General features: G+C 47.8%; 1 protein-coding gene across 12 annotated transcripts in view; it reads left to right on the forward strand.

Moving 5' to 3' along the window:
- The window catches only part of LOC309695839 (AT-rich interactive domain-containing protein 1B-like), a 189,478-nt gene that overhangs the window by 128,214 nt on the left and 34,165 nt on the right, over positions 1-27,099 (forward strand). For all 12 annotated transcript variants that reach the window (XM_082516764.1, XM_082516766.1, XM_082516757.1 and 9 more), the window contains 3 exons: positions 10,411-10,708; positions 21,963-22,049; positions 25,844-26,017. In XM_082516764.1, coding sequence (XP_082372890.1) covers positions 10,411-10,708; positions 21,963-22,049; positions 25,844-26,017 — 559 coding nt within the window. The remainder of the gene's footprint in view (positions 1-10,410; positions 10,709-21,962; positions 22,050-25,843; positions 26,018-27,099) is intronic.

Raw genomic sequence — 27,099 nt, forward strand, 5'->3', positions numbered from 1 at the left:
TCGTGCATAGCTAATGACGGCTCGAGTCTGCCGCCGCCGCTCTCGTTCGATCTCTGTCTCTCCATCCTCCGGTCTTCAGCCGAATCCCCGACAAATGAGATTTTGCCCGAGGTAGATGGGAAGGCGGTATGCGCGGCGAGGCCTCGTTCTGCCCGCCTGTCTGTTTGTTAAGAAATCTCACAAGCCGTATAGCACCCAGAGGTTTCTCTGCTTCTCAACCATCCCTTTTCTTCCCGGCCCGTTTTTCTTTAGCCTCCTCTCCCTTAATTCTTTCTCCCTCTTCCTGCTGTCTGGCTTCTAATTTGAGTCGGAGGCCAGAATAACTCACAGCTGTTTTAATGAAGAAACGGGGGAAAAGGGAGGGGAAGGAAAAAAGAAGGAGACTGGGGAGGAGGCGTAGAGGGCGAGGACGGACTGAGCAGCGCGAAATTGGATGGAGAGAAAAAAGCAAAGATGGAGAGGCTTTGGAATGGAAAAAAACGACGGCTTCTCCAATTAAGGAGAAGTTTTTTTGTTTTGTTTTGTTTCTTTGGTCATGGACAGTCAGTCACACTTGCTTTTGTTGAGCGTGTGATGAATTACACCCCTCCACTTCTTCTCCCCGCGCCTTTGTTGTGGTGCAGCTCCAGCCGTTTGGACCTCCTGCAATATTTGCGCTGTGAATTCTCCATGCCTGTTTACCAACCGGGCTTCTTTTGAACTGGCATAGAGAAATGGCTTTTTGAAAAGTCTCTTTGATGGTGAGCCCAATTTGTTTTCACCGCTAAAAAGTTTGTTTGAACGCTCTGAAATGTGGGCTGACGAGGAGGGCCTGTCCCGAGAGGGCCGCTGTCTGTCTGTCTGTCTGCCGTAATAACCTCATATGACTTGATCGACCTGAGAATCCTCCTTTATTCCTCTGTCAGCAGCCAAAGTGAGCGGCGGTCATTTAGAAAGCTCCTCGTGAGGATGCACGGATACTACAACAGGAAAGATGGAGTCATCCGCCTGCGTGCGGACGTAACGACAAACGGCCACAAACTCGTGAACGCAGACTCACAAACATTCACTCAAATGATCAAACTCAATTTATACTTTTAGCACAATTATTTTTATATTTTGTTTTGCTCTTTCCAAATTACAGATTTATGCAGATGAGTGCATAATTAATGAGACGATACATTTACATATTTAAACGTCCCGCAAAAGTTTAAATATTCAAATAATTCTCTTAATTTTTGTGGCGACAATTTTCACCTGCTCGGTCTCCTTATGAATATGGAGACAGTGTAGAAACCACATAAGAGATCAAACGTGTGCCCTCAGGACCTCGCTTTACTTTATTTTTCATTCTCATAATGAGCAAAAGTAAAACTGTGTATACATTTTTGATTTTTGAAGTTTTTGGGGTCAGTTTCAGTTAGAAATAAGCTCTGTGAACAAATCATGGATGTACGTTCCTCAATCTGAGCTGCAGAATAATCCCAGCTGAAGGTCAAACAGAGCAAATATTGTTCCTCAGAATAATCAGTGGTTGCTGTGATTTTCTGCCTTGATGCTGCAGCAAATGATGAATTTACAGCACAGAAATTCTTAGTGTGCACAGATCACGATAAGACATGTCTCCAAATTCCACCGTTCCCGTTATTGATCGGCAGCTCGGGCTGATAGATTTCCGAGGCAGACGCGCCGACAGGCGGAACGTCCAATGGGGGAAGAGTTTAGCCATGCACCAATCAAGCCAGACTCTTAAACCAGATCCCCCTCCCTCGCCCCTGTTTCGATCAGAGTCATTTTGACAGTGATGCAGCGCAGGGCTGGCTGGCTGGCAGGAAATGCCACAGATCCCCCGAGAGTAGAGGAATGGTGGATTAAACAGAAAAAGACACCCCCTTAAAAAAGAGAGAGCGAGCGAAAAGGAAATCGATGTTTCCTCCTCCTGTGGACGGCGAGAGCCGGTAAAGGACGCTGCCACTCTTGTGTTTTCTGTGGTCTCTTCACAAACGTCTTTTTTGTCTCTGTTTGAACTGCTTTGTCTCACAGATCGTCTGCTCTGCCCCGTCTGTGGAGGTTAAATTGCACCAAATCCTCACCGCCGTCATTCCCCGCACTGTCCCTCTCCATCCCCTCCCCCCAGGCTCCAACTTCCTGTCTTTATTTCTTGCAACTTCTATCAAGGAGAAGTGTTTCATCTCTCCAAAGCAGCAGTAGACCTGAAAAGCCACAGAGGCGGCGCTGGCTAGCATTGAACTGGATTGGGTAGAGTAAACACAAAGGCACGGGGTAAAAGAAAGCAGCTGGGGAAACACAAAGGATGGAGCTGCAGACGGCAACTAACCTTGCCTGGGTTTCTCTGATGTTCTTTTGCACGTGCACGCACACTCTGCACACGCACACACACACACACTCTGCACCCATTACTGTCAACCCCTCGTTCTCCCTCTCTCTCTCCAGTCATCCTTTTGTTTGTCATGTTCAGAGGACAGCACCAAAGCATCTGAGGAAAGGGAGGTTACAGTGTATTAAAGGAAACGTTGTTTGACAAAAATGGTCATTCCCCTTTCAGCAGGAAATACACAGGCGATGAAGCTGCTGCACTTCAAAGCTGCCCAGAAAACTTCCATGAAACGACTCTGTCTGCATCTAAAGGGGACAGGCGAGGGATTTTCCTCCCAGTGTCTCAGCGGTCTTTCTCACAATGTTCTGGGCTGGTCCTTGTTCTGCTTTGTTGCCATATAAAAGGAAAAGGGTGTGAATTTAAAAGCTTTCACTGAAGACTCACAGGCAGGCAGAAACATGTCGCTCCGCGTTACCTTGGGCAGATCCGTGCACCGAATCGCTGGCACGGAAATAAAACATATTACTGACGTCAGCGATCGCGAAGCGTCGAATCCCGCTTGGACGCCAGCAGAGCTTTGATGTAGAAATGACATCTGGAACGAAACCTGTGTTTTGATGCTATTAAAGTTCCTTACTGGCCCATTTTGATGAAAGATATCGCTTAGAAATAATGTGGCCGAGTCTGAGAGACCGAGGCAGCTGCTACGTGCAAATTAGCGAAGAGCGAGGACGAGAGCATTACAGGGAGAAGTTGGGCTCGTTGTTTGGACGTGTTAGTTTGAAGTGAAGAGTCTGCAGTCGGGTGGACTGTCTCCCCGACACACACACACACACACCCAACCTCTCCCCCCTCACTCCTCCAATGGCCCTGTCGGTGTGCCAGGGCGGGTGATTACCGACGCTCTCCCCCAATTATGGGCTGATTATTCCGCCGCGCTCTAATTGACTGGGGAGATATGCAAATGGCTGTCATTTGGGATGATAAAGGATGCGGGTGCTGGATGCCCCCTGCATTATTTAGCCTCGGCTGTACGCAGCGTGAAGGATGTGGCGTGCGCTTTAATTGCTGAGGAGAGAGAGGTTAAGCTGAACGAGCAGTTGAATTAGAAATGAGGAATTTGGGCCCCTTTATTTATTTCTTTATTTCACTCCTCTCCTTCCATCTCTCTCTCTCACACACACACACACATGCACACTGTGTGTCATGCGTTGTTTTTCAGTTCTCTCTTGGGTGAGTGGAGAGGTGAGGAGGGGGAGGGTGGATGGCAGGATGTCATGCTGGAATGCCATAAATAAAAACATTAGCAGAACCAATACGTGCAGAACAAATAGGGTGTGTGTGTGTGTGTGTGTGTGTGTGTGTGTGTGTGTGTGTGTGTGTGTGTGTGCGTGGTCGGCTTGTGCACTAAGAACTAAAGTGTGAAGAACCTTTGCGGACTAATGAAAAAAACTTTCAGCAGCTCTGACAGTGAGCGGGCTCGGCCGCCGTTAAACCGCCGCAGCATACCGATGACCAAGCGTGGCGTGAAAGGTGTCGGTGTTTGCGGCGTCTTCCACTTTGTACCTGAGCAAAGATGGCCGGCCTCTGTGTGCATTTAGCCACTTAAAGGATGATGTCGCTCGTTCGAATCGCTTTCCTGTCATTACGCCCGGTGCTGGGAACCGTGGGGGGCGTTAAGTGAATACGACCCAGTGGCTAAGCACTTCTAGCTGCCACAGCTTGGCATATTATCAGGGGAATCGGAATGAAACTCAACACTAATCCCTCTGGTTTGGAGACAAGCGGTGCTAGATTTGGAGCGTCTTTAACAGCTTAGGGGTAATAGGGCCTCAAATGTCCCTTTCAAAGTGGCCCTCCCCGTATCTCCACAGTATGAGAAGCTTAAGAGCCGGGCAGTTATCACTCAGCGAGCCCCCATCCTATCTTACGACAAGCAGTAATTGTTAATTCGGTGAAATCGATGTCAGCGTCGACCCCCAGCCCGGCGACTCTGCTGGTATCCTGTATCGGGCGTCCGCACGACTCTTTGACCCCTTAACTCCAGGACCGCTCTGAGGTTTTCATCCCGGCGCCGGTGCTGAAAAACAAAGAGAGCTTTCGTTCGCTCTTATCAAGATGCAGCGGTATCATCAAGAGATTGTCGAGGCTTTGTGAAGTGTGCGGGAGCAGGAGTGAAAAGAAAAGCACAATTTCTTTTTAGTGCTGCTGTGGCTCTCCTCTGCACAACTTTGGGAAGCCTTGAACGGTTTGTTCTTAGGCGTCTTTTGTTCCGGATAACAAAAACAGACAGAGAGCAAAGGGACTGTCTTTAACAATGTAGACTTCCAAATAGTGCAGGCTGCTCTTTAAACCACAAAATAGTTCCTCTGTATTCACAAATTGTGGTTCAAACTAGTGTTTTGCTCAATAATACAGGCCTGTGTCCTGTGAACAACGTGCAGAGTTGCTTCTGCATATATTTACATTAGAGCCGGGAATCATCGCTCCACCTTACAAATGCAGCATTATGACTGCTTAGAAAACCTAATTACACCTAAAACAGCTCCACAGCATGCTGCCCAGCAGGCCAGGTGTGCAAAGAAACACCTGTACACCTGTAAATGTTTGTGCATCAATCTTACCATCACATCCTCACTGACTTTAAGTGTCCTGATCGTTGACTGTATAGAAAAGATGAACCGCCAGCAGGAAAAGTTGTTGGAATAATAATTCTTGTGTAATTTGTGACCTCGACGAACGATGAAGGCGCAGCCTCGGTCACAGATTACAGTAGGAGTGAAATACATGACAAAGTAGGATTTAAGCGACTCGGTGTTTCCAAATCAGATCGGCTCGCCTGTGACATCTGGTTGGTTTTACTGAACCGGGAGCTTAGGGCTAAAATGCACTACTGGAATCCACAGAGCTGATTCATGCACGATTCTTGGCATAAAACCATTCAAGCCACAGCTGGGAGATCAAAGAAACAAAGAAACTCAGGTCACTATCCTGATAAAACCTCCGTGCAAACCAACATGGAGGACTTTATGCAGAGTATCCTAATGTGCTTTAGCATAACACCCTAAATACCGTGCTGTGGTCTGACTGTTGCCAAGTCATGGTCAGTGGACAAATGAAAGGCGCCGTGGCGGTCCAGGGCAGGCGTAAATGACTGGCAGTTTGAAACTCGAGGCGCTCGAGACTCATCCTCGAAGCTCGTGGCACCAGGCAGAGGTCTGTGGGCTGGCACGCTAACATATTTCACTGCCTGCTGGGTGCTAGCCTAAAGCCCACATGGGTTTTTGGCAAGCCTGAAGCATGGCAAACATCTCTGCAAAGAGTTCCCCCGAGTGTATTTGGAGTCTCCATGTCTGCCTCTCGTCCTCACAGAAGGTTTTACTTTGATACCCTCGGGAAGTGGCAGAGACTCTTCACAAACACGCACATAAATACATCAGCACACCCACGTGCACGTATCCTGCACAGGCTTGTTTGCACAGTCCTGCGTGAACGAAAGAAAAATATTAAAACGGTGGCACGATGTATGATAATGCGCAGCTAGCGAGTGTCTAAATAATCTTCATTTCTATCAATTCTCATCATCGTCACCAATTACCATCATCGCCGCAGCCTCGGTACACATTCCAGCTGATTGACATCAGAGAGGGAAATTATGGAGTGGGTGTTATGTTAAATCTTCCTCCACAAAGTGTCTCTCTTCTTCTCATTTCTCTTCTTATTTCTGTGCTTAATAGCACTTATTGAAGGGTATTACGGTTTGGTGCTCTACATGGAGCATCGCATTAAAACCCTCTTTCAAACACACACGAGCGCAGACATTCAGCAGTCCATTTGGATTCATTTGCATGGCATTTCATTTGGATTTTGCCTCAATCTACGGTTTGGGGAGAGGATAAAAAAGCATCTTTGTGTAATAGCGTTTCCTCTTCGTCTCCAGTGCACCATAAAGATAGAAAGTACTGCGGCCGGAGCCGATAAACGAGCGCGGCGCTGCCGTGAGAAGACCTGTCCCTCAGGCCTGCAAACGATAACTATTGGAGTTAATTACAGTTTACATCATCGTATTTACCCAGAGAAGAGAAACGGAGAATAAAACCGGCCTCCGAGCCCACCGAGGTGTTATTTCAGTGCACGCTGCAGCACGGCGAAGCCGAGTGCGCATTTTTTCAAGGTTTAACATCATAATGGATTTCACTCTTGACCTGTGAAAGCGAGTCCTGTATGGATGTATAGTCACACCGGTAAAAAACATCAGCGCTGTAATGAAATGCACACTGAAAAGAATTCAAGGTAATGTTCACATTTCACATTGAAATGATACTCCCGGGTTTGCGCGCCCGCTGAAAAAGGTTTGATCGGTTCTCTTTAGTCTTTTACACGTCTGTGAAGAGAGATGTTCACGGCACAAAAGTCCGCGGAAAGAACTGAGGGACCAAATAGGAAGTATTCCCACAGCCTCCCCCAGTGCAGTGAAGGGCTTTCGATCTGTGGTGCCAACAGCATTAAGAAGTGACATTTAAATAATTCAAAAACATCATTTCCAGAAACAGAGTCCCCGTGAACACTGCTGACAGCTGTTCTCTGATTATCTATAGTAATAGGAAGCCTGTTTCAAGAGATGTTGCTGCTGAATTTTTAAAAATGTAATCCTTCATTTGTGCAGATATTTCACAACCTGTGTGCCCAGAGACTCTCGCAGCGAGATCAAATATTTATGTGTAGTAATTTGACGGAGCTGACCGCTAACGACAACGAGTCTGTATTGGACCAAAGGAAAATATTAGGAGCCGTGTTCTTATATTTGGTGCCGAGTTATAAAAGTCCATATGAGGGAGGTTGTTTTCGAAGGCTCGGTTGCTGTGTTTGAGTGTGTTTCAGGCTCGGGTTAGCTGGAGAGCCAGCTGGTGGAGAGCCCTGAGCCATGCTGCACCTCTGACTGGGGCAGACAGAAAAAACAGGCTTTATGTGTAGACGGGAAAGAGAGGAGAGAGGCTAGTTTCTTCACTGCTCTGTTTTCCTGTAGCCCACAGGAAGCTGCAGCCATTGGCTCCTCCCTGTCTAGACAGACAAGCACATTTACACACACACACACACACACTCGGTGCCTTCCTCCATAGCAACTTTGATTAATTCCCAGTGTGTGGTGAGAGGAGACAACATCAGCACCATGGTCAGGGGAAAAGGCCTGCAGTCTGCTGGATGTGACAGCTCCCTGCTTCACACTGATGCCTTATCCCCTCCCAGGGTGTGTGTGCGAGTGTGTGAGAGTGAGAGCAGGTCAATAGTATGAGTGAGGAATGGGGGAGTGTGTGTGTGTGTGTGTGTGTGTGCGCGTTGCCTCATCTGTCCCCTCGGCCGCATCAGTGCTCAAGCATGTCTTGCTGTGACAGCCCGGCAGCCTGTGTTCCTGTCACGCACACACAAACAGAGGAGCGCTAAACGAGAGCGCAGGCAGGCACCGACACCAGCGAGGTGAAGGGTCATGAGCGACTGCCTCTCCAATGTTGTGTGAAATGTGTAGATGGCGGTCTCGGCCCATTATGTGTGCGTATATGCGACCGCATTTACGCGAGCGTGCGTGCGTGTGTGTGTGTCTCGAGGCCGGGCGGGGGGGCATCTCAAAGTAACTGGTTATTATCACCTCAATATTTTTCTTATTATGACAATTACATGCTCCAGGAGCGAATTAAGCGATACAGGACGCCAAGCGGGAGTGGTTGACAGCTATTTGGAGACTCAATGCACAGAGCAATTTGCAGCCCTGAGCCAAACAAATTGGATTTGGGCCACTTTGGATTGGGGCCCCAGATTGTTGGGCGTTTGGATCCCCCGACCGCGTGCCTGCCTGGCTAGTTAACTCGCTGGCTGCCTTTGATTCTTTGCACATGCCAGTTAGCCAGGTAGCACGCAGCCCCGTGAACGCTGACGGTGAGGACGTCGATTAAAGCGTCCCTTAAAATGCGCGTTTCTATAGTAAAGCGCACCCGGCTTTTTGGGCTGCATAGTGCTTCTTCCTTTTTGGTCTCGGGCCACACAGCTGTGCTCAAGTGTGTGTATAATCCAAATGAGCCTAACAGTCTTTAAACGAATTACTGGTACGCATTTTCCCACCCCGAAACTGCCACTGGAAAAGCTGGCAACAGCTCCCAATTAGGTGAAATGCAATTATTCCCATCCATTCACACAATTAGCCTGTGGGTTAACAACATAGCTGTACGACCGACTAGCTCTCAGTGTTTTGGAAAAGCCATCACCATGGTTACATCAACTCTCACGGTAACCCCTCCGTGTCAAACGGCATGGACCCGAGGCAGCCGGTCAGCCAAAAAATAACACTCGGTCCCATTGGCGGAGGCGGCGCGTTACATCACTGCGCTCAGAACACTGGCTGACGTGATTGGCCGGGACACAGAGTGGTACCATGGGCGAGGAAAAGAAAAGGGAAGGAGAGAGAGCATGAGAGAGGAAAGCAAGTGCCCCGTGTGCTCAGTTGAGCGGGGGTAGATAATGCCAGGCGACAGACTGGCAGGCTGGCAGAGCGGGTGGGCACTCGCAGCAGCATGATGGAAAACAAAGGCTTTGTGTGTCAGCGCCGAGATCGCATTAACCAAAACAAGCAGCCGTGGACAGACTGCCACACTGACTTGGTTGTCAGTTCCACAGGCTAAGCCACGCTTGATGGATGGAGAGAGATGGGGGACGCCTGTCTCGGTTTTTGAGATTTTACACGCTGGTAGAGGAAGGAGAAAAAAGTCGTTTCGCTGTGACACAAAGAGCCTCTGCTGCAGATAAACTCCAAGCACGCGTGCTGGTTTCAGCCCACGTTTCTCGAGTTCGCTCTGACATATGTAGAAAAACAAGCTTCGTGCTTTCTTTAAGTGAACACAATCTGAAAATACGTGTGCAAATGAGCTGATGACTAGCCTAGGAGAAAGTGCCGTTTCAACACCTTGTGTTAGATTTTCCACAGTCAACATGTCAGCACATCTTAACCATCGCCAGTGTCAGTAGGAAGGCTGTAAAACTTTCCTAACAACTTCCAAAACGGTGCGTGCTGGTGTGAAAAACAGCAAAACCCCTAAAAATCATCGAGTGGCTCGACTGGAACCGCCGAACCATTTTCACATGATTTGAAGCCACTTTAAGTAGAATGGACCACATTACAGCAAACATGTCAGATATGACAGCCTCTCTGCTCGTAGGCATAGATCTGGGTTTATTCACCGTCTGTGTGCGGTGACAGGCGTGGCTGTGCACGCAGGGCTCAGGTGGTTCACGAGTACATTGGTCAACAGGCCGGGCGCTGCAGGTAGGATCAGCTGGCGTACACCCTTCCCCTTCTCCGAGCAGGCACCAGCCAGAAAACCGAGGTCATTCAGGTGACTTCCCCCACAGATATCTACAGCTGGGACAGAGCCGGCGTCCTCCGAGTGTGTGTGGCAGCCATCACATTCCATCACAGCTCATCACTTCACATCACATCCGGTCTTCTCTCTACTTCCTTCTCTCCCGGTCTGCTGTCCTTCCCGCTTCCTGCACACCTTTGTGTTGTCAGGATCCTGTCAGCGATATTCCCGGGGATTCCCTGGAATTGTTTTGGGGGGGTATCTGCTAAGTGCACACACACACACTCGCTCTACTCACCACAGGGAATGCAAACTGTAATATGAACTCACCCTTGGTCTGAACCAAAGCCCATTACAATTCATTTTCACCGCAGCAGCCGGTGTAGCGGTTTCTTCTGTGGGATTTTTTTCTCTGCCGTGTTAACCGCCGTCGTTAAGACTGCAGTGACTTTTTCTCAGGGATAAAGTAGCTCCCAGAAAAGCCACCAGCTCTTGTTCGTGCACACGCAAACTAAACCTTTAACCTCTGCCACCTTATGAAATCCTGTGAAATATGTTGCATTGTTAACTTTTTGTTGTAAAGGAGGATTTCGCAGCACAGTTGTGCGTTTCTGACATGCAGGTGGAAACTTTTGCGCTTGCTGAAGCTTACATTTACATTTGCCACCTGCTGCACGTCAGCTCTCATCAAATGCTCGAGCGAGCTTTGTAAATACTCACTGGAAGTCTTTTCTTCTGTTCCAGGATCTTTCCGGCTCCATCGACGACCTCCCCACCGGGGAGGCTGGCCTGGGCTCGGCCATTGGCGCCGGGGGCTCCTCCAGCAGCAGCAGCAGTAGCCAAGGGGAGCAGGGAAGCACCGGTAACCAGGGACAGTCCCCCTTCTCCCCTCACGCCTCCCCCCACCTCCCCAGCCAGAGGAGCGGGCCCTCTCCATCCCCTGTCGGCTCTCCGGCCGGCTCCACTCAGTCCCAGCAGTCCCGCTCGGGCTCAGGCCCCATCTCACCTGCCAGCGGACCCTCTGCCAACACCTCTGCACCAGGTAGGGTTCCCATTAGAGCAGAAAGTACGCGCATCCGTATCCTGATAATCTAATCTCGTCTTGATGAAATGTGCAACTTAGAGTTGATAATTGTATTAGTTTAATCACTGCAAACAAACAAAACTGTCACTGACAGGATTTGCAGCTGAAAGCAGACGCTACGCCGCGTTTTACATCTTGTACCTCCGTCTTGGATTCCCTGGGAAATTTCCTAAAATTGCTTTACAGCTTAAAGGGAAATTGCTTTGTGCCACCAAACGAGGCTGTTGTTGGAAAGCAAATTAAAAAAAACTGTCAAAACACGACCCGGGCCATGCGCACTTTGACAGCTGATGAAGACGAGCAGCTGTGACATCACTGATTGGGGCGTGGCTAGGATCGTGTTTAGATGTTTCCGTTTGAGTTTTTTCTGTGCAGCATCTTTACAGCAGCTCCGTCACTGCACTTGTTGCTTCTTGGAGAAAATCCCAGTCATCACGCCCACCTCTCTGCTTGACCTTTACATTGATGCTGCTGTTTTCATTTGTTTTTAAATAGGATTTTAAAAAGGTCATGTAGAAAACTGACCCCGAAGCGGAACCGCGATTTCACAAATAACAGCGTGCCATTTGGAGGTGAGGATAAAGCTTTCGCATCAAAAACTTGAACCTAATCAGCGTCTTCGTTTAAGATGGTTATCAGGTGTTTGAAGAGCAGTTTCACCCCTTTCTTTCTCAGAGTGGCGCCGATAACCCGTCGCATAAATCTGCCAACATCTTTGTTTAATAGCATCTCTTTCTTCCCCTCGTCTCCAACTCGGCATGTAATCCATCCAGATCAATTTTCATTCTGCCGGGTAGAAGTCGGGATGAAGCTGCAGCAGAAGACTAAATAATATCAATCCCACACGTCTAGACTTTGATATCTCGGGCCCATTTGAACTCATAATTCACAGTGCTGAGGAATATTATGGCACAGGAATATGTCCTGTTCATTTCCTGCACAGTTTTTGTCCTAGCACACTAGACATTTGTTAAGTCTTTGATCACAGCGTTGTAGAAACGCGTCCCTACATGGCGGGGGAATTTTAATCACGTCCGTCTTCCTTCCACCTGTGGATCCGACATCCACGTCCGGGCGATATTTCCCATCCACTCGGAACCTTAATGAATTGAGAGCGACTGGTAGTGGAGGACCTCCCATCTGATTTGTAGCCTTATCTGAGATATGGCAGGCTAAACAAGGCACCAACAGGATTATCAGACAATGCACGGTGTGCCTGTCTGTCTCCCGAGGCCATAGTGGAGCACATAACCATTTAGATAAACACAGAGTGTGGATTTGATTTGCCTGGAACAGGCGCGCGAGCGTGCGCGCGGCCTCGCTGTCATTCCGCCTCCTCTCCTCACAGCTGAGCGGCTGACCGGCACATCGGCATGTCTCGGACCCGTCAGTCACTCTGACGAGGCGGGGCGAAATGTCTTGAGCGAGATCCCGCCGCCACCTCCTCCTCCCCCTGCTGTTCCCCTCACAGCCGCTTACCGGAGTGATTGACGCTAATGAAAAACTGGGACAGTGGTTTTCCAGGCGCGCGTGCCAAGAATCATGACGAGAATCCGGAGTGAAGCGGCAAAGATGGGAAGCGAAACCGATCGCTGGGACGTGATTAATAAGAAAATATTCAAAAATATTCCCTGTGCCAAATAAATGGCGATAAAGCGTGGAGCAGTGAGCAACATCTGGCGTGTTTTAGAGGCTGTACTACAATCAGTTCGGATTAGATCAAGGAGCAGCCAGCCTCGCAGAGACACGGGAGAACTAATGTGGTTAGCACACATCTGATTACCAACGCCCGGTTTTCTAACACTTTGTCACAAGTTGGGACGTTTTAGCGAACGTTGTCTCTTTATTTCGGAGCAAGTCGGCGAGGAGAGATGGGAGCGCTGTTCCCAGAGTGTTGCTCCGGTGCCATCAAATCGTGCTCTTTAATATTCAAAGTAGTGCCCTTTAAAAAACAACAAAACACAAGCATTAATAAACGCTTTAATTAGTGTGAAAAACCTGTCTGCAGTAGTTTCAGCTCCACTCAAGAAGTCACAACACAACATGACTTGTTTCTCTGCTCCATTCTGCTCCATTAGGGCCGCTGTCAGCGGAAACATCGCAGCCGCTTATAAATTGCATCCCTCGGCTGACGTCAGTGTGCGCTGCTGGCATTGATGGTTTCGTCCTATTAAATTATTTACAGGCGTGCTGTATATGTCAGCACATTGTGTCATGATGCTAGGTGGACGTAGCTACCCTGACATCACACGAGAGAACTTTGGTCGTCACATCTGAAACTGCAGGAAGGAGGACTCAGGGACTCAGCTGATAGTTCCTACTGATCAGCTGATGGTCAGCTGATGCACATCCTCAGCTCCGTCTATCATGACCCTGCTCTCTGCTGTGTGACGTCCCAACACAATCAAATACAGATTACTGCAGACAGAATGAGATCAGCTCTCTTTCTGACTGAAATTAGCGACATGTTGCAGCGAGTAAGGCGTAAAAGCAGCCAAACAGCTGGACTTGTGCTGACGCCAGCTGCTGGCCATTAGGAAGAATGCAGGTCTGGAATACACTCATCTTTCTACGTGGTCTATATAGTGTGTGCAGTTATTCACAAAAATATAAAAAAGTAGGTTCAAGTGTGCGTGCGCGCATGCACACATGCATGTGCGTGTGCCCCGTGTTTATTTGTCACCTGTCGGCCCCACTCGGTGGACTGATGCGACACGTCACATGGATGAGCACACACGTTACCCCTGACAACGGTCGGAGGAGAGCAACTTCATTATGTCATCCTTTCACCTGGCTGCCAAACACACACACCAGCAGAATAACACCGGAGTGAGCGCGCACAGCTGCACATAAGAACACGAATACCTATAAAAACTTGATTTCATGGTTTGACTTTACATATATTGTTGAACACATAAATCACCTCTGTATATACGCTCGCTCGGATGACTGACGGTGTCATCTGCACACGCGTGTGTGTGTGAGAGAAAATAAGAAGGAGTCGGGGTGAAAAGAGGTGGAGACTGACAGATTGCCAGCCTATCATACACCCATACACTTGCACAAATCTATCTTGTCGAAGCTCCGCAGCACGCCTGTGATTCCCTCGTCTCCTCGCTTCTCCTGTTCTTTGTCCTCTCTCTCCCTCTCTCCCTCTCGCTGTCTCTCCATGAAGCAAATCCAATACACTGTAACATTATCCGGGCCTCGCCTTGCTATTTGGATTCTCTCCCGGAGCCAAAAAGGCACACACAGGGATAAATTGATTTTCCTGTTGCGCTAGATTTGTGACAGTCAAGCAGAAATCACATTGCTCAACCGCCAACCTCCACCTCCTCTTCCTCTACCTTGTATGCACACACACACACACACACACACACATCTCCTTGCTCCCAGTGTCTCAGAAGCAATTCAGAGCATCTTCAGAATATTTTTCTCCCTATATGAGACTTTGGGGACGAGGCGGGCAGACATTTTTCTCTCATCCGGATGGATGGTGTGGCGGAATGGGAACGCCAGTGTTAAAGCTTCCAAAGCTGACTCTTAGCTGTGGGAAGGAGAGCCGAGTTCATCCAGTAGAAGAGCAGAGTTTTTAAAAAGCTCGCTGACTAGTCTCTATGTTAATAAAACCCCAGCAGCCCCAGAATCCATCAGACATGCTGCATCGTTTATGTGCATGTTTAAAGCTCTAAAAACTTGCATTTGCTGCAGATTTCGAGTTGTGGGTAACGCAGCGGCTGCTTTTAGGCTTGTGTGCATGCACAGGTTGGTGTGACAGGTTGTCTCCAGGTTGGCAGCCTGTCAGTGTGGCGTCACTTCCTGTCAGGATGAGGCTGACTGTCGTGTTTCCCAAACAACGAGCTGAAGACATGTTCATTACCAGACTGCATCTGAAACGTATCAAACTTCACACAAACACAGCCCCGATTCCTCTTTGCTTTCCTTTGGTGTGCAGACAGTGAGTGAAGGGAAGGGAACATTTCTTCAATCACCACATATGCAAACAATACACTGTTCTTCTGCCTTTGGACCTGATTGGAAGGAGACTGTAAAAATCATGTGTGTACACCAGGGGTCCCCAATCCCAGTCCACGAGGGCCGGTGTCCCTGCAGGTGTTAGATGTTCCTTGATCCAACACAGCGGATTTACATGGATAAATTACCTCCTCAACATGTCTTCAGTTCTCCAGAGGCCTGATGATGAACTAATCATGTGATTCAGGTGTGTTGACCCAGGATGAGATCTAAAACCTGCAGGGACACCGGCCCTCGTGGACTGGGATTGGGGACCCCTGGTGTACAACTTCAATTCCAAAAAAGCTGCAACACTATAAAATGCAAAATCCCCAGGATGCATTAAAGTGCAAAAATGAACTATATTAAGAAAATATGAATTTGATGGCAACAGCATGTCTGTAAAGGTCTGCAGCTTCCTACAGTCTGTGACAGAGGAGAGCAGCTGCTGCACTTTAACAGAGGAATGTTGTCCCATTGTCTGATGTGGGATTCGAGCTGCTCAGGCTTCCTGGATCTTCTTTGTCTGGTTTTGGTTTCACAATGCTGCAGATGTTCTGGAGGTTTAGCATCGTCCTGCTGAAATATGAAGGGCCTCCCTGAAAGATGTCTGGATGAAGCAGATGTTGCTCTAAAATCTGTATCTACCTTTTAGCACTGATGGAGCATTTCCAGATGTGTCAGAGATGCAGCTGTTACCTTGGAGTTGGGGATGTAAATGTGTGGCTGTCTTCTTTAGTAAGATCACTGAAGAGGCAACACAGAATCTGACATAGAAATATTTGATATCCACTGTAGGTGATCAGAGATGAGCACATATGTTTCAGCACGCACGTTTATTATTCCTTCCCCACACTCTGTCCTTGAGGCCTCCACAGATTGAAACCAAAAGATGCCCGGCAGAAGATTGTCAGGTCACCGTGTTCCAGAAAACGTTCAGACAGGCCTGACCTTTTAAATCCGCCACAAAATAGCAAAACCTCACAGAACCGAGAGGGTCTGCTCCGATGAATCCCTCACAGTAACTCTGAAGGTCTTGTATTCTGCAGTGAATGTGCACTTCTAATAATTCATTCAGGTGTCAGAGAAACTTTGGATGAATCTTTCATGCTGCTGAAAAAGAAGGTGATGATGTGTTATTAAAGCTTTGTCTTGTTGGGATAATTGTTGGAAAAAAAGTGATGCAAAAAAACTACAGTGGCTGTAAGTATGCACACTGTGTCTGTGTGCCCGGCTGCTTTTGAAGGCCAAACTGCAATATTTTTCACTTTGTGCAGCTACTAATTGACACAGAGCACATCCACACTCCTGCACAGGCCGGCTCGCTCTGTCTGCTGCACAAAATCACAAATACTCTTTGTGCTTCCACCGAGGTCCTCCGAGGTCCCGCTAACAGTGTCTGCCTGCTCTCCCTCCTCCCTCTTCCATCTCTCCTCAGCCCCTCCAAGTTTTTATTTTCTTCTAATAAGGTGATTGGAGCTTGCGGGCGAGCGCTCAGGAGAGTTTAAGCTGTTTATCTGCGCTTCGCTTCAAGAGCTTCCGGGGCCCAGAAAAGGACAGAGAGGTCAGGGCGAGGGGAGGCGAGAGGGGAAGGGGGGATAGACAGAGGGAAGGCCAGATCTGTCCAGTATGTTACCTCGAGCGTCCTTTCATATGTGAATCTCCTGAAAAATGCTTTATATCCACTCCTGCCTTTACATCATCGCGCGGCCTAGTCTGTGGTTATTTTTTTATATCTGTAATTATGGCAGTGACCACAGATGGTTGTTTTTTTTTTCCCTGTTCTGGGGTCAGAGGTTAAGCAGCGATGCCCCAAAGGTACCTGAGCGCTTACTTGCATGCAAAAAGGTGGACGTGCGGTTAAATGACTTCCCCAAAAAGCTGCAAACCATGAGCCCAGAGCAGGCTCTGCAGGGGTGCTCAGCCATAGCTCGATTTCCCCTCTGCTTGTGGTGCACGTTATTAGAAGAAAGCATGGGTAAAAGGGTGGGGGCGAGTTTTTGTGCAAGTGTGTTTTGCTGGGCAACTTTTCCAGTCACACCACTCCCTGAGAGGCTGCGTGGTGGGAACACCGCCGCTGGCTGTCCCTGTCCCTCTCTCTTTCTCTCATTATTTTCATCGTGCTCGCCTTCTCTCATGTTCCCTCTTGTGTCTCGCGTTCCCTCGTCCCCACCCTTTCCTCCCCAGCTCTGTTTGTCTCTGCTTTCTTGGCTCAGAGCGCTGCTGTGGTACAGGACTCCCACCGAGGAACAAGGCTGAATTTTCCATCCTTATTTCTGCCTCGGTTCCTCTCTCTTATTTCTCCACATCTCTCCTCCAGCTCTTTCTCTCTGAATTTGTCCTCCTTTTATTCTTCTTCATCCATCACCACTAGCAGCACAACCGCTGCCATCTAGCCAACTATTCCCTGTCTGCCTGTTGTCGTCCTGAAGGCTGCTCGTGTTCGCAGTGAAACGGCTAAACGCGCTCCCTGCAAGCATTATATTCACAAAGCACAGCGTCGGCCAAAACAGGGGAAAAACAGCACCTGCTTGCTGCGTTAGCCATTTAGAGAAATCCCATTCTAACTCTGTCCGACTGGAAAACCCTAACCGGAGCACAGTGTGCAATTATTTTCCCTCCCCAACACCTATTTTCTTGCTTTCTCTCCACTCCTTCGCGCTCTCTCTCCCCCCGCATCCCGCTCGCTATGTTTTTAGCTTAAGCTGCACTTTTGCTTTACTTACAGTTGCTGCTCAGCGTTGGAAGTAATGAGGATCTTGGGAGAGGGCTTGTTTTGCGAGCCACTGCAGGCCTGCGTTTGTCCCCTACAGGGAGTGTTAACTGACATTAGCCCCCGGCTCGGAGAGGCATTGACTCGCACCCATTGAGATCTAAACCACCATTATTGGAGCCCGCTGTTTATCTGCCTCTTTCCCCTAAAGACACGGCAAATAGGGGATATTACCTGGGTGTGTGTGTGTTTGCAGGGCGGTGCAGGTGTGTGTGCATTTATAGCCTGAGGGTTGTATTAAGAGATGGTGCTGAAGCAGCCGTTTCTCTGTATTCTGTGTCAGTCTATTAGTGCTCAACACAGTTACCTCACTTTAGCAAAAATAGCCCTCGTTGCTCCGGGGGTCGGCTATTTGTAAGAAACAGTTTGGACGTTTGTGTGTGTTTGTGTGTGTTCACGCACCGAGCGGCCACAACCTCAAATCCACCAGCGGTGAATAACAGTCATGGTCTCAGTGCCACTCGGCGGGTGCTTCTCTGACACGTGCACCTTAAAATTGTAGCAGGCCAAGCAGCACCCCCCCCATCCCCCCACCCCCAGATGGAGATGGATGGCAAAAAGCCCAAGCTATTGACTCAGCTCCCAATCCACTCGAGCGTTTGCAGGATGTGCACAAGTCCGATCTACACCAGTAACCCCCACCTCAAAGGTGCTGCAGGTCTGAGCTCCTTCCTTTTAGTATTACACAGTTTTAATGTCGTGGCTGATACGTGCAAGCGTGCACACACGTCTGCTAATGCACCGGCTCTTTCTCTGGCAATTATTAAAAGCTTTTTCATTGAATCTCAGGTTGACTTCATTAGCACGCACGCACACACATGCAGAATAACTCCTAAGCTTTATATTTCCAGGGCCCTGAAAACAAAACAGAAATATGGCCACAAGTGCTCTCCCTCAGCTTTGAACTTCAACAGCATTTGTGTTTGAAACCCTGATGAAAAAAGCTTCAAAGACCACACTCCCTCTCTTCAAAGGAGACTCGGGGTTGCCTCAACAGTCCTCGTGGAAGAGAAATTTAAAACGTGGATTGGGTTTTAGCGAGGAGCATTATCTCCAAAAACGCACTGAACTCCCATTACTCTTGGCTCGGCTGCCTTGTATCATGAGGAAAGAGTCAAAAATGGATGTGTTTGCTAAGTGGCTTTTTACAGAAAAAGGAAATTACAGTTATTCGACTTTTCCGCCGCATTCCAAAGAGCATTCCCGTGTTAGAGATCTCCTGGTTCTTCCTGCCGCAGGTTCAGTGTTTTCTCCGTCGGCACAATCGGCGTGAAGTCCTTAAAGCCCCGAGGGTCAGAGTTAAAGACAAACAGTGGCACAGGTGCAGTCAGATCTCTTATGAATGAGTCGTGTTTGAAGGCAGCAATCAAAGAAGAGTCTAAAAGAATTAAAGTACAGAGAATTAAAAATAAGAGCCCGATCCATCTTTGATACTCTCAACCTTTAAAGGGAATATGCATGGATTTGATAAACAAGCCTTTTTTTATTCATTGGAGCTGATTTCTTTGTGAGAGTGTAATTTGCAGATGAGAGGGTGAAAGTGGAGGATGAGAGCAGAGATATTCCTGCACCAGAAACATCCAGACTGTTGGAGCACATGCAGATGAACACATGAATTCTGCTCTTCTTCAAAATCACCGTCTCTCCCACCGAAGAGGAAACAACGTTGTTAAATCACACACACGTGTACCAGGATCGCCTGAACTCGGCATCATTTCTTCATCGTTTCATTCGTTTTACATTTTCATCCACAGCTGGAAGACTGCGGACACGGAGAAGCTATACTTTGAGCTCCTGCTGACATTTAGCTTTCTCTTCCGTCTCTCGGCAGCACACGGGGAAGAGCTGCACGTCAAAGATTGAGCATATGAATTATTAATGGCGTGGATTAAAAGTGCCAGGACTCGCCGTGGCGCCTGTTTGTTTTATTTGGACGTAATTATTTAATGGCACCTTGTTAAAAATGATGGCGAGGAGGGGAGAGACGAGAGCCGAGACAGGAGGGGAAGAGGGGGGAAAAAATGTGAGAAGAGACGAGAGGAGCTTTGTTTGGACATTAATTGGTAGTGAAATAATTATAAAGTGCACAAAGTTTAGTCTTTGCTGCAGAGCGGGCGGAGCTGAGGCCTCGTGTTCAGCAGTTTGCTTTTGTCGATAATCTTCTTTTATTTTTCGGTCTTCCTCTCTCACGCACACATTTGTCTTCGCATTAATTTATCTCTGGTGACAGTTTACATGAGTATGTGGAGAGAGTAGTGGAGCATGCAGGGCAGCGTTCCCTGGGTCTACCTTGGTAGTGGTGCACACACACACACACACACACACACACACACACACACACACACACACACACACACACAGGCTCTGCCATCCAAACAAACAGAGGCTGACAGCAAAGCTGGTGCCTGGCATGCATCCCTACACACACACGCACAGCGAGGCCGGCCTCCATCGTTGGGTCGACTTCCGTAGTTTAGGGGTTCACTAAACTCCTGCTGACTACCTCGTCTTCCCCACCAGCCAATCTAAAGCGAGGAAACCAGAACTGCAGCTGAACATGCTCCTCCGGCTCTAACCTGCAGTGACCCTTCACGTTACTACATAAACTGTACACTGATGCACACGGAGAGTAGAACATGCAGTCTGCTCTATCTGCACTCCCTTTATTCCAACCACTATATAAATACAATAGGCAGTGATTTATTGAGCCGTATGAATCACTGTGAGATGATGGCGGTCGAGTTGCTGTACAGAGAAACGTTGTTGTTAGATGGACTTAGATTATGACAGCATCCTGTTATTAGACTGTTACAAGTGCTGCTGCTGTAATATTGCACATAATGACTTCTTTTGCGTACATTTAGCTGTGAATGGATCGAGTGTTTCTACACTGTCTTTTTCTGCCGGCACATAAAAGCGTGCAGCTGGTGTTTTTAGCGTTATCTCCGAGTCGCCTCAACACTCGCGTGCTAACTTTTCCCCCTCTCTCCTGCAACACGGTGACAGACTAACTAATCGAATATTCTCTCTTTGAAGCAGCGCCGCTGGATCTATTCATGCGTGAGGCAGGAGGTCTTTGTGTGCGAGTGTGCGCGAACGTTTCGCTGCGTACCCTATGTGGCTTTGTGCACTCACGTGCATGTCTTTGTGCACTTCACTCTGTTTATTTACACTTGTTTGTGGAAGTATTTCTGTGTGTGTGTGTGTGTGTGTGTGTGTGTGTGTGTGGGCGGGGGTTGGATGGAAATGTTGTTTATGTATTTTTATGCAAAGCAATTATGTTGACTTAATTGGGTTTGTTTATGTGGAGAGAGTGTCACCTCCAGTCATGTATTACCGCAGCTATGGACAGACATATAACACACACACACACACACACACACACACTTGTGGAAAGAGCACTTTTCTACTGAGTGATTGAATAATGGGAAGTGTTTCCTCTATAATAAGGGATTTATATTCAATGTGAGTTTTCGGGAGCAGCGACAGAATTGTTTGTACTTCATCATGTGTCATCCTGAGGAAACACTTAGTTTCTTCATATATTCCCACTGAGACGGGTCAGCCCGTACTCTGTAATCTTGAAAACACGCACCGATAGTCATCACAGAACATATGTTTCCCTCATGATTGCACTCGCTGCCTGTCACTCGCTGCACATCGTATCCACAGAAAGACAGAAGCGGCGAGTTTCCCTCGCCTTTCTCCCCGTCATCGTCGCCAGCCTGAATTCGAAGATAAAAGGTTAATTTGCCATCTCTCTCCTTCCTCTGGGCCAAATCAATCCGCCGTAGTCTCTGTCTGCCATTGTCCTAATCAGACCCTCAACTCGCTATTGGATTTCAATGGAACAGGCGCAGCCCAAAGACCCGCACAACCACCTGATCGATGCTCCTGGAATGGTTCCGGTTTTCTATAGGGGATCGCTGCAGCTTTAATGCTTACACAAGGAAGTGGCACGGGGTCCAATGACTTGATATGTCTCCTGGAAGTGCATTTGTCATTTAGCTGATAGTGAATCACAAACAGCTTCATGTGTAGTAATTGTGCTGAGCCCGCTGTGCGTCTGCAAAGGCTAAATTTGGCATCAGACCCTCTGACCCGATCAATCGCTGCTCAAGAAACAAAGGCAGTCAAAAAATAACCTTCAGCTTGATACGCAGCCCTTATTGTTTTCCTTTTTTTATTCGTCAATCAAGCGGGAGAAAACTTTTTGAGAACTTTGTCCGTCTGAGACAAAAGCGGACCTTCGGGGCTTAATTGTTGCATCGATTTTGAAGCAGACAGAAAACAAATATGAATCCGTTTCTGTTTCCTTCAGTTTTTGTGCAGAAAGCGGAATTTAAATGACACTAAACATTTTCTTTGAATGTCAAAGCTTTTCTTAAAACAACAACGTCAAAGATGTCACATCCATGTCCGCAGGTTCAGCCATGGCCCCGCAGAGCTCTGGAAACGGACCCGATGGAGGTCACCTGCCAATCACACGCTCACCTATGGCTCAGGAGAGAGGTATGTCTGTGTGTGTTAGCCCGTAAGTCAGCCTACCAGGGGCACAGCTACCCCAGGCTTAAGTTAAAGGACTGGAATCGTTGTTTTACCCAATGTTTAAGGATGTTTTACAGAAACATTTAGTGGCTAGCACACATGCTCTGTACAGTACAGAAATATATATTACAGAAAATCCACATTGTGCATCGGGCTCAGATGAAGAGCTTGTATACTTACAAAGCGGACGATGAAATAGAAATAATTTCTTTCTTTACATGAAACACAGGCGAGCGGTGCAGGAGGATTAGAGGCCGTAACAAACAGAAGACCAAAACGATATCTTAGTGCACCACGGACGAAACCAGCGACTGTAATGAAAGATTTTCTTAGGAAATATGAAGACTTGGAGTTTAAGATGTTAGCAAAGAGATGTAAACAAGTCATTTGACACAGCTACAAAGAAAGACAAAGACAGAGAAAGAACTGTGGGAATTTCCCACTCGCCACAATAGTGAGTGCTTCTCTCTAAGAAGATCATTCCTTCAGCAGTGATTTGTGGTTCTGTTCTAGGAGACCTCGTCGCTCTTCCATGGGCATAACTGAGAAGCTGTAGGCAGGTAGAGCAGCAGGAAGACCTCCAGACCTGAGCAGGCATCCGTGACAACAAGCATCACGCTGCACGACACTAAGGTGGTTTGCAAAGCAGCTTGCAGGCACTGAGCACAGTAGGCTGGCTCAAGCTTATTAAATACTGCCTTAACCTTCTATGATAGGCGACAACCCAGTGGATGCATAGGATGGTATCAGCTAAGACAAATGTGAACAGGGCCAACTGTCCAAACTGGGAGGGGCCTGAAAGCTGAAGGCTCCGCCTCCCATTCTACTGTTAGGCTATGTCTACACTAATCCGGATACATTTGAAAACGGCGTTTCCTCTGAAAACCGCGTCCACACTGTCGTTTTCAGTCGTTTTCACAGAGTTGTGCGTCCACATTGAAACGGTCGAAAACACTTACGTTCCAGATTCGACCTGCCTCATTTCTGTCTGCCACTTATTTACTTTCCACTGAGTTTTTTAAACGGACTCACAATGAGGTGGAGTTGTTGCTGCGAGTAACACAAAAGTACAAAGTTGCAAAAGCGAGTGAGAATTAAAGAATTTGAAGAAAAGCTCTGTGGAGCATGTACAGACTGATATTAGTCTTTAATAGGGCTGTCAAACAGCTGCTGTATAACGCCCTCCGCTGTCTTAGTTTAATTGGTCACATGTCTGCATCACATGACTAAAATGTGTCATCGATTCCAAAAGCCTGCGGTTACGCTGTCCACACTGCAACAAGAAAACGGCGTTTTCAAATGTATCCGCTTTGGAGAGCGTTTTCAAAGAGCTCAGTTTTCCTTGACCAAAAACGCTTAGTGTGGGCGTGGCCTTGAATACTCCAGAAACAACAAGTGAGCCTGCAGTGTGAGAGTGACGATACGAAACACCGAGGTCTTTATGTCGTGATTATTTAAGAAGAAATCTGGATTTGACAGGGAGCCAGTGAAGAGAAGATAATGTGGGAGGAAACCTTCATGTTCCTCTTTCTAGTCCCTGCTGGTTTATCAGGTTTTTAATATTATATGCAAATAAAACAACAAACACTTGTTTGTATATGTTTAAAATATTCTGCACTTCATGTAGTTTACACACACGCAGCAACATGTTTTAACTTCACTCTTATGGTAAAATTGCGGTTGTGTAAAAATGTCACAGTAAACATTGAGATAAGTCTTTCATTCAGACCCGAGCGTGCGCTCTGCCGATGGAGCCACTTCAGCTTTGGCCCCGACTCGCTGCCAAAGGCTCGTAATACGAACGCTCACCCACAAGCCACATGTGTTGGCCAAACTGCAAAATTGTTTCCAGCAATTATGGCCACTTCTCAACTATTACTAAAAACAGCAAAATTGCTCATGTGAAAAAAAATCTGCATCCACACAACACTGAAAAACCCCTGAAAGAGTGGGATGCAACCTTAATGGAATTACTGCGATGCTCCCTCTCTATCACCCACCAAAGAGCAGTTAACATCACAGAGAGACAGAGGGAGTGGATAGATGAAGACGGAGAGAGCGGGAGCGGCACTGTAAAAGGTTATTTCCCAACATGATGAAATCAAATCGGAAATTTAGTGCTGCTCTCTAATGCCTGTAAACCTCACGCCCTCCCCAGCCCAGTCCAGGAAAACACGGCGAGGTTAACAGGGTTGGCTGTTGTTTTTGCTGTTTCCCTAGCTAGGATTAAACCTCCCACCGCCCCCCCTCGTCCTCCTCTACACGCACGCCCCACTTTGTTCAAGTGGCTGCCTCCCTAAGAGCCTCTCTCCACTCTTCATTTCCATAAATCCGCTGAATGTCCCTTTTCCCCCCCGCTTTCTCTCGCGTGCTCCGCCGCTCGCCTGTTGTTGTCCGGCTGAGAGCTTCATCCACTTTGCCCGAAAGAGAGAAAGGTTTGTGTGCGTGTTGTGTGTTTGTGTGTGAGTGTGGAGAGCGAACGAAGCAGAGAGACAGAAAAATCCTTGAATGTGTTATTTGCTTTTAGCACTGTCTGCACAATGTTCCTCTCCCCATCCATTTTCCAGGCAATTTAAAGTGCGGTATTACACACTGTATTTTTCTCCTGCTCTCCCAGAATCCCCTTACCCTAATGGAAGCAAAACATTACAATAATGTCCTCGCTCCTTAAACCCAGCACTCGCAGCCTAAGCACTTTCAGGCCCCGATCGCTCTTTCCCTCTGTTACACTGTCTTTCCTCCCACACACACTTTCTCTCTCACTGCCTCTCTTTCTGTCTTGGCCTTCATCTCTTCGCTGTACACACACACACACACTTTTATTGCTCTCTTTTTCTGTTATCTCCCCCACACACCGAGAAACACAAACACATGTGTGTGTGCGCACACAGCCATCATGCAGTGAAACTTCCATCTCCCTCTCCTCATATTTTCTCATGCTCTCTTAGCAGAAACAAGGAATTAAACAAGTGTCAACTTGCACTTTTCCAACTCTATCGTTTTTCCCTAAACCCCAAACTCGCTAAAGAGTCGGCGCCCATTCAGCAAAGCGGATCGCTATCACAGTTTACAGTCGAGCGGGCCCGATCCATTTACGCCCTAATCTGCAATCCCCCTACCGCACGCGCTCGTTTCCACACCCACGCAACCTCTCTTTTCTCTGAATGGCCGCCCGGCGACCTTTCCGCATTCGCGGTGGATCGGGAGACCTTTCTGTGGGTTTAAAAACCAACGGCGCAGCTTGAAAGAGCGAAGCCCAGGCGAGGATCTCTCCAAATGTCAATTTGAATGGTGCCGGCGAGTTTGGGCCTGAGAGGCTCTGACACATCTATTGACAAAACGGTTTAGAAAAACATAGTAGCTGCGGTCAAATCGCCGGCTATTCTGTGAAGAGTCGAGCAAACGGTTGGCTTTTTTCAACCCTGCGCACAGACTGGGCTGCGTGCGTCTTTCAGAACATGCGTACACTTGACCCTCTGCTTCTGCCCGTGCTAAAATTCTCTGAGCGAGCGAGCCTGTGTCAGCCTGCCGCTTTCTTTATGCGCCGTCTAACACCTGGACCGCGCCGTATTACTCCACAAAGTGTATCTGCGAGTAACAGGAGCCAGCGCTGAGGTAAAAGATTAGGGTCGTTATCAGAACACGGCTCTTTTTACACAAGGAAATTGAATAAATGTCCCACTTTGTTGACTTACACAACCGCTTCAGACAAATCCTCCGCTGGTTCTGCTGCTTTCATGCCTGTTTTTGTGTTTCAGGGTTCAACATGCAGAGGAACCAGGCTGCCTCTCAGTTTGCTTCTCCACAGACCGGACCTCCCATGTCCCCCCACCCATCGCCAGGGGGCCCCCTCTACTCTGGAGTGGGTCCGTACTCCCAGGGTGGCCCCGCGGGCCCTTACGGACCACACGCACCTCAGTATGGACACCAAGGTTGGTGCCTGCTATAATGTGATCGTCTGAAAACATTTAAATGAACAGAAGATTTTGGAATATTTGTTTGTCCTTTATTATTACAGGAAACAAGGATCTCACATAGTTTTCTCACAAGGTGAGAAATTGTAAAGCAGGATGTCGGGCTCAGCTGTGGAAAAGCCTTGAAATCATGATTGTTTAATGTTTTCTAAAACTGGCAATTTCGCGTTACTCTGAGCTCCTAATCTGCCGAAGACATAAGAGCTGATTCACGAGTCTATATTTAGCACGTGTCAGTTTACCAGAAACTCTGTTAAAAGTCGAGCGAGCACGAACGCCTCAAACGTGAGAGTCTAACTTTCAGGCGATAGTTTAAAAAAAGCAGAGAAAACTGCGACTGCTGTCAGGCTTCGTGCTGAATTATAATCACGAGAAGCATTAACAGGCCCCACGCTGACTTTAACGGACATCACATTTGTGCAGCAGCCTCTGCTTCCTGACTGGTCCGCTGGGAGGGCGAGTCCAGCCTATCATCCATTCAGAGGGGTTACGCAGGAGTTTGGCCCCAGATTGGAGAGTCACATTTGTCATTTTTGATTACCGCTGGCCTCGCGCTCACCGTCACACCGGGCTTGACTTCGGTGTCACTGGTGTCAAAGACAGTCTGCTAATGAGGAATACAAAAAGAGTCCTTTTGAAAGACGTTTCCATTGGCTGTTTCCTACAATCTCGACGCACACAGCTGTTACAGTCCTCTATCATCCTGTGTGGCAGGTCTCATCGTGGGCATTCAAAGCCAGACTATATTCATGAGACACTTGAACCCTGGACACACCTCTTGGCCCTCCTCGTGATAAGATTATGAGCTCCAGACTGACACGTCACGAGCTTCATCCACTGAATCATGATCTGGAGAAATATCGGCCTCAAAGAAAAATGAGTCGTTTTTTAAAAGAATTGAACATAATGAATCTGTTTTAGCTTCATTTCTTTCAAATACATACAGTCCAGTGTCACACCTGCAGTAGGTTATCATGTCCATAGAGAGAAGCTGAACGTGTTCCTTTAACCGATCGCAACGATGGCTTCCCTCGTTCTGA

This window comes from Aulonocara stuartgranti (assembly GCF_965226115.1).
Source record: "Aulonocara stuartgranti genome assembly, chromosome: 19".
NCBI lineage: Eukaryota > Metazoa > Chordata > Actinopteri > Cichliformes > Cichlidae > Aulonocara > Aulonocara stuartgranti.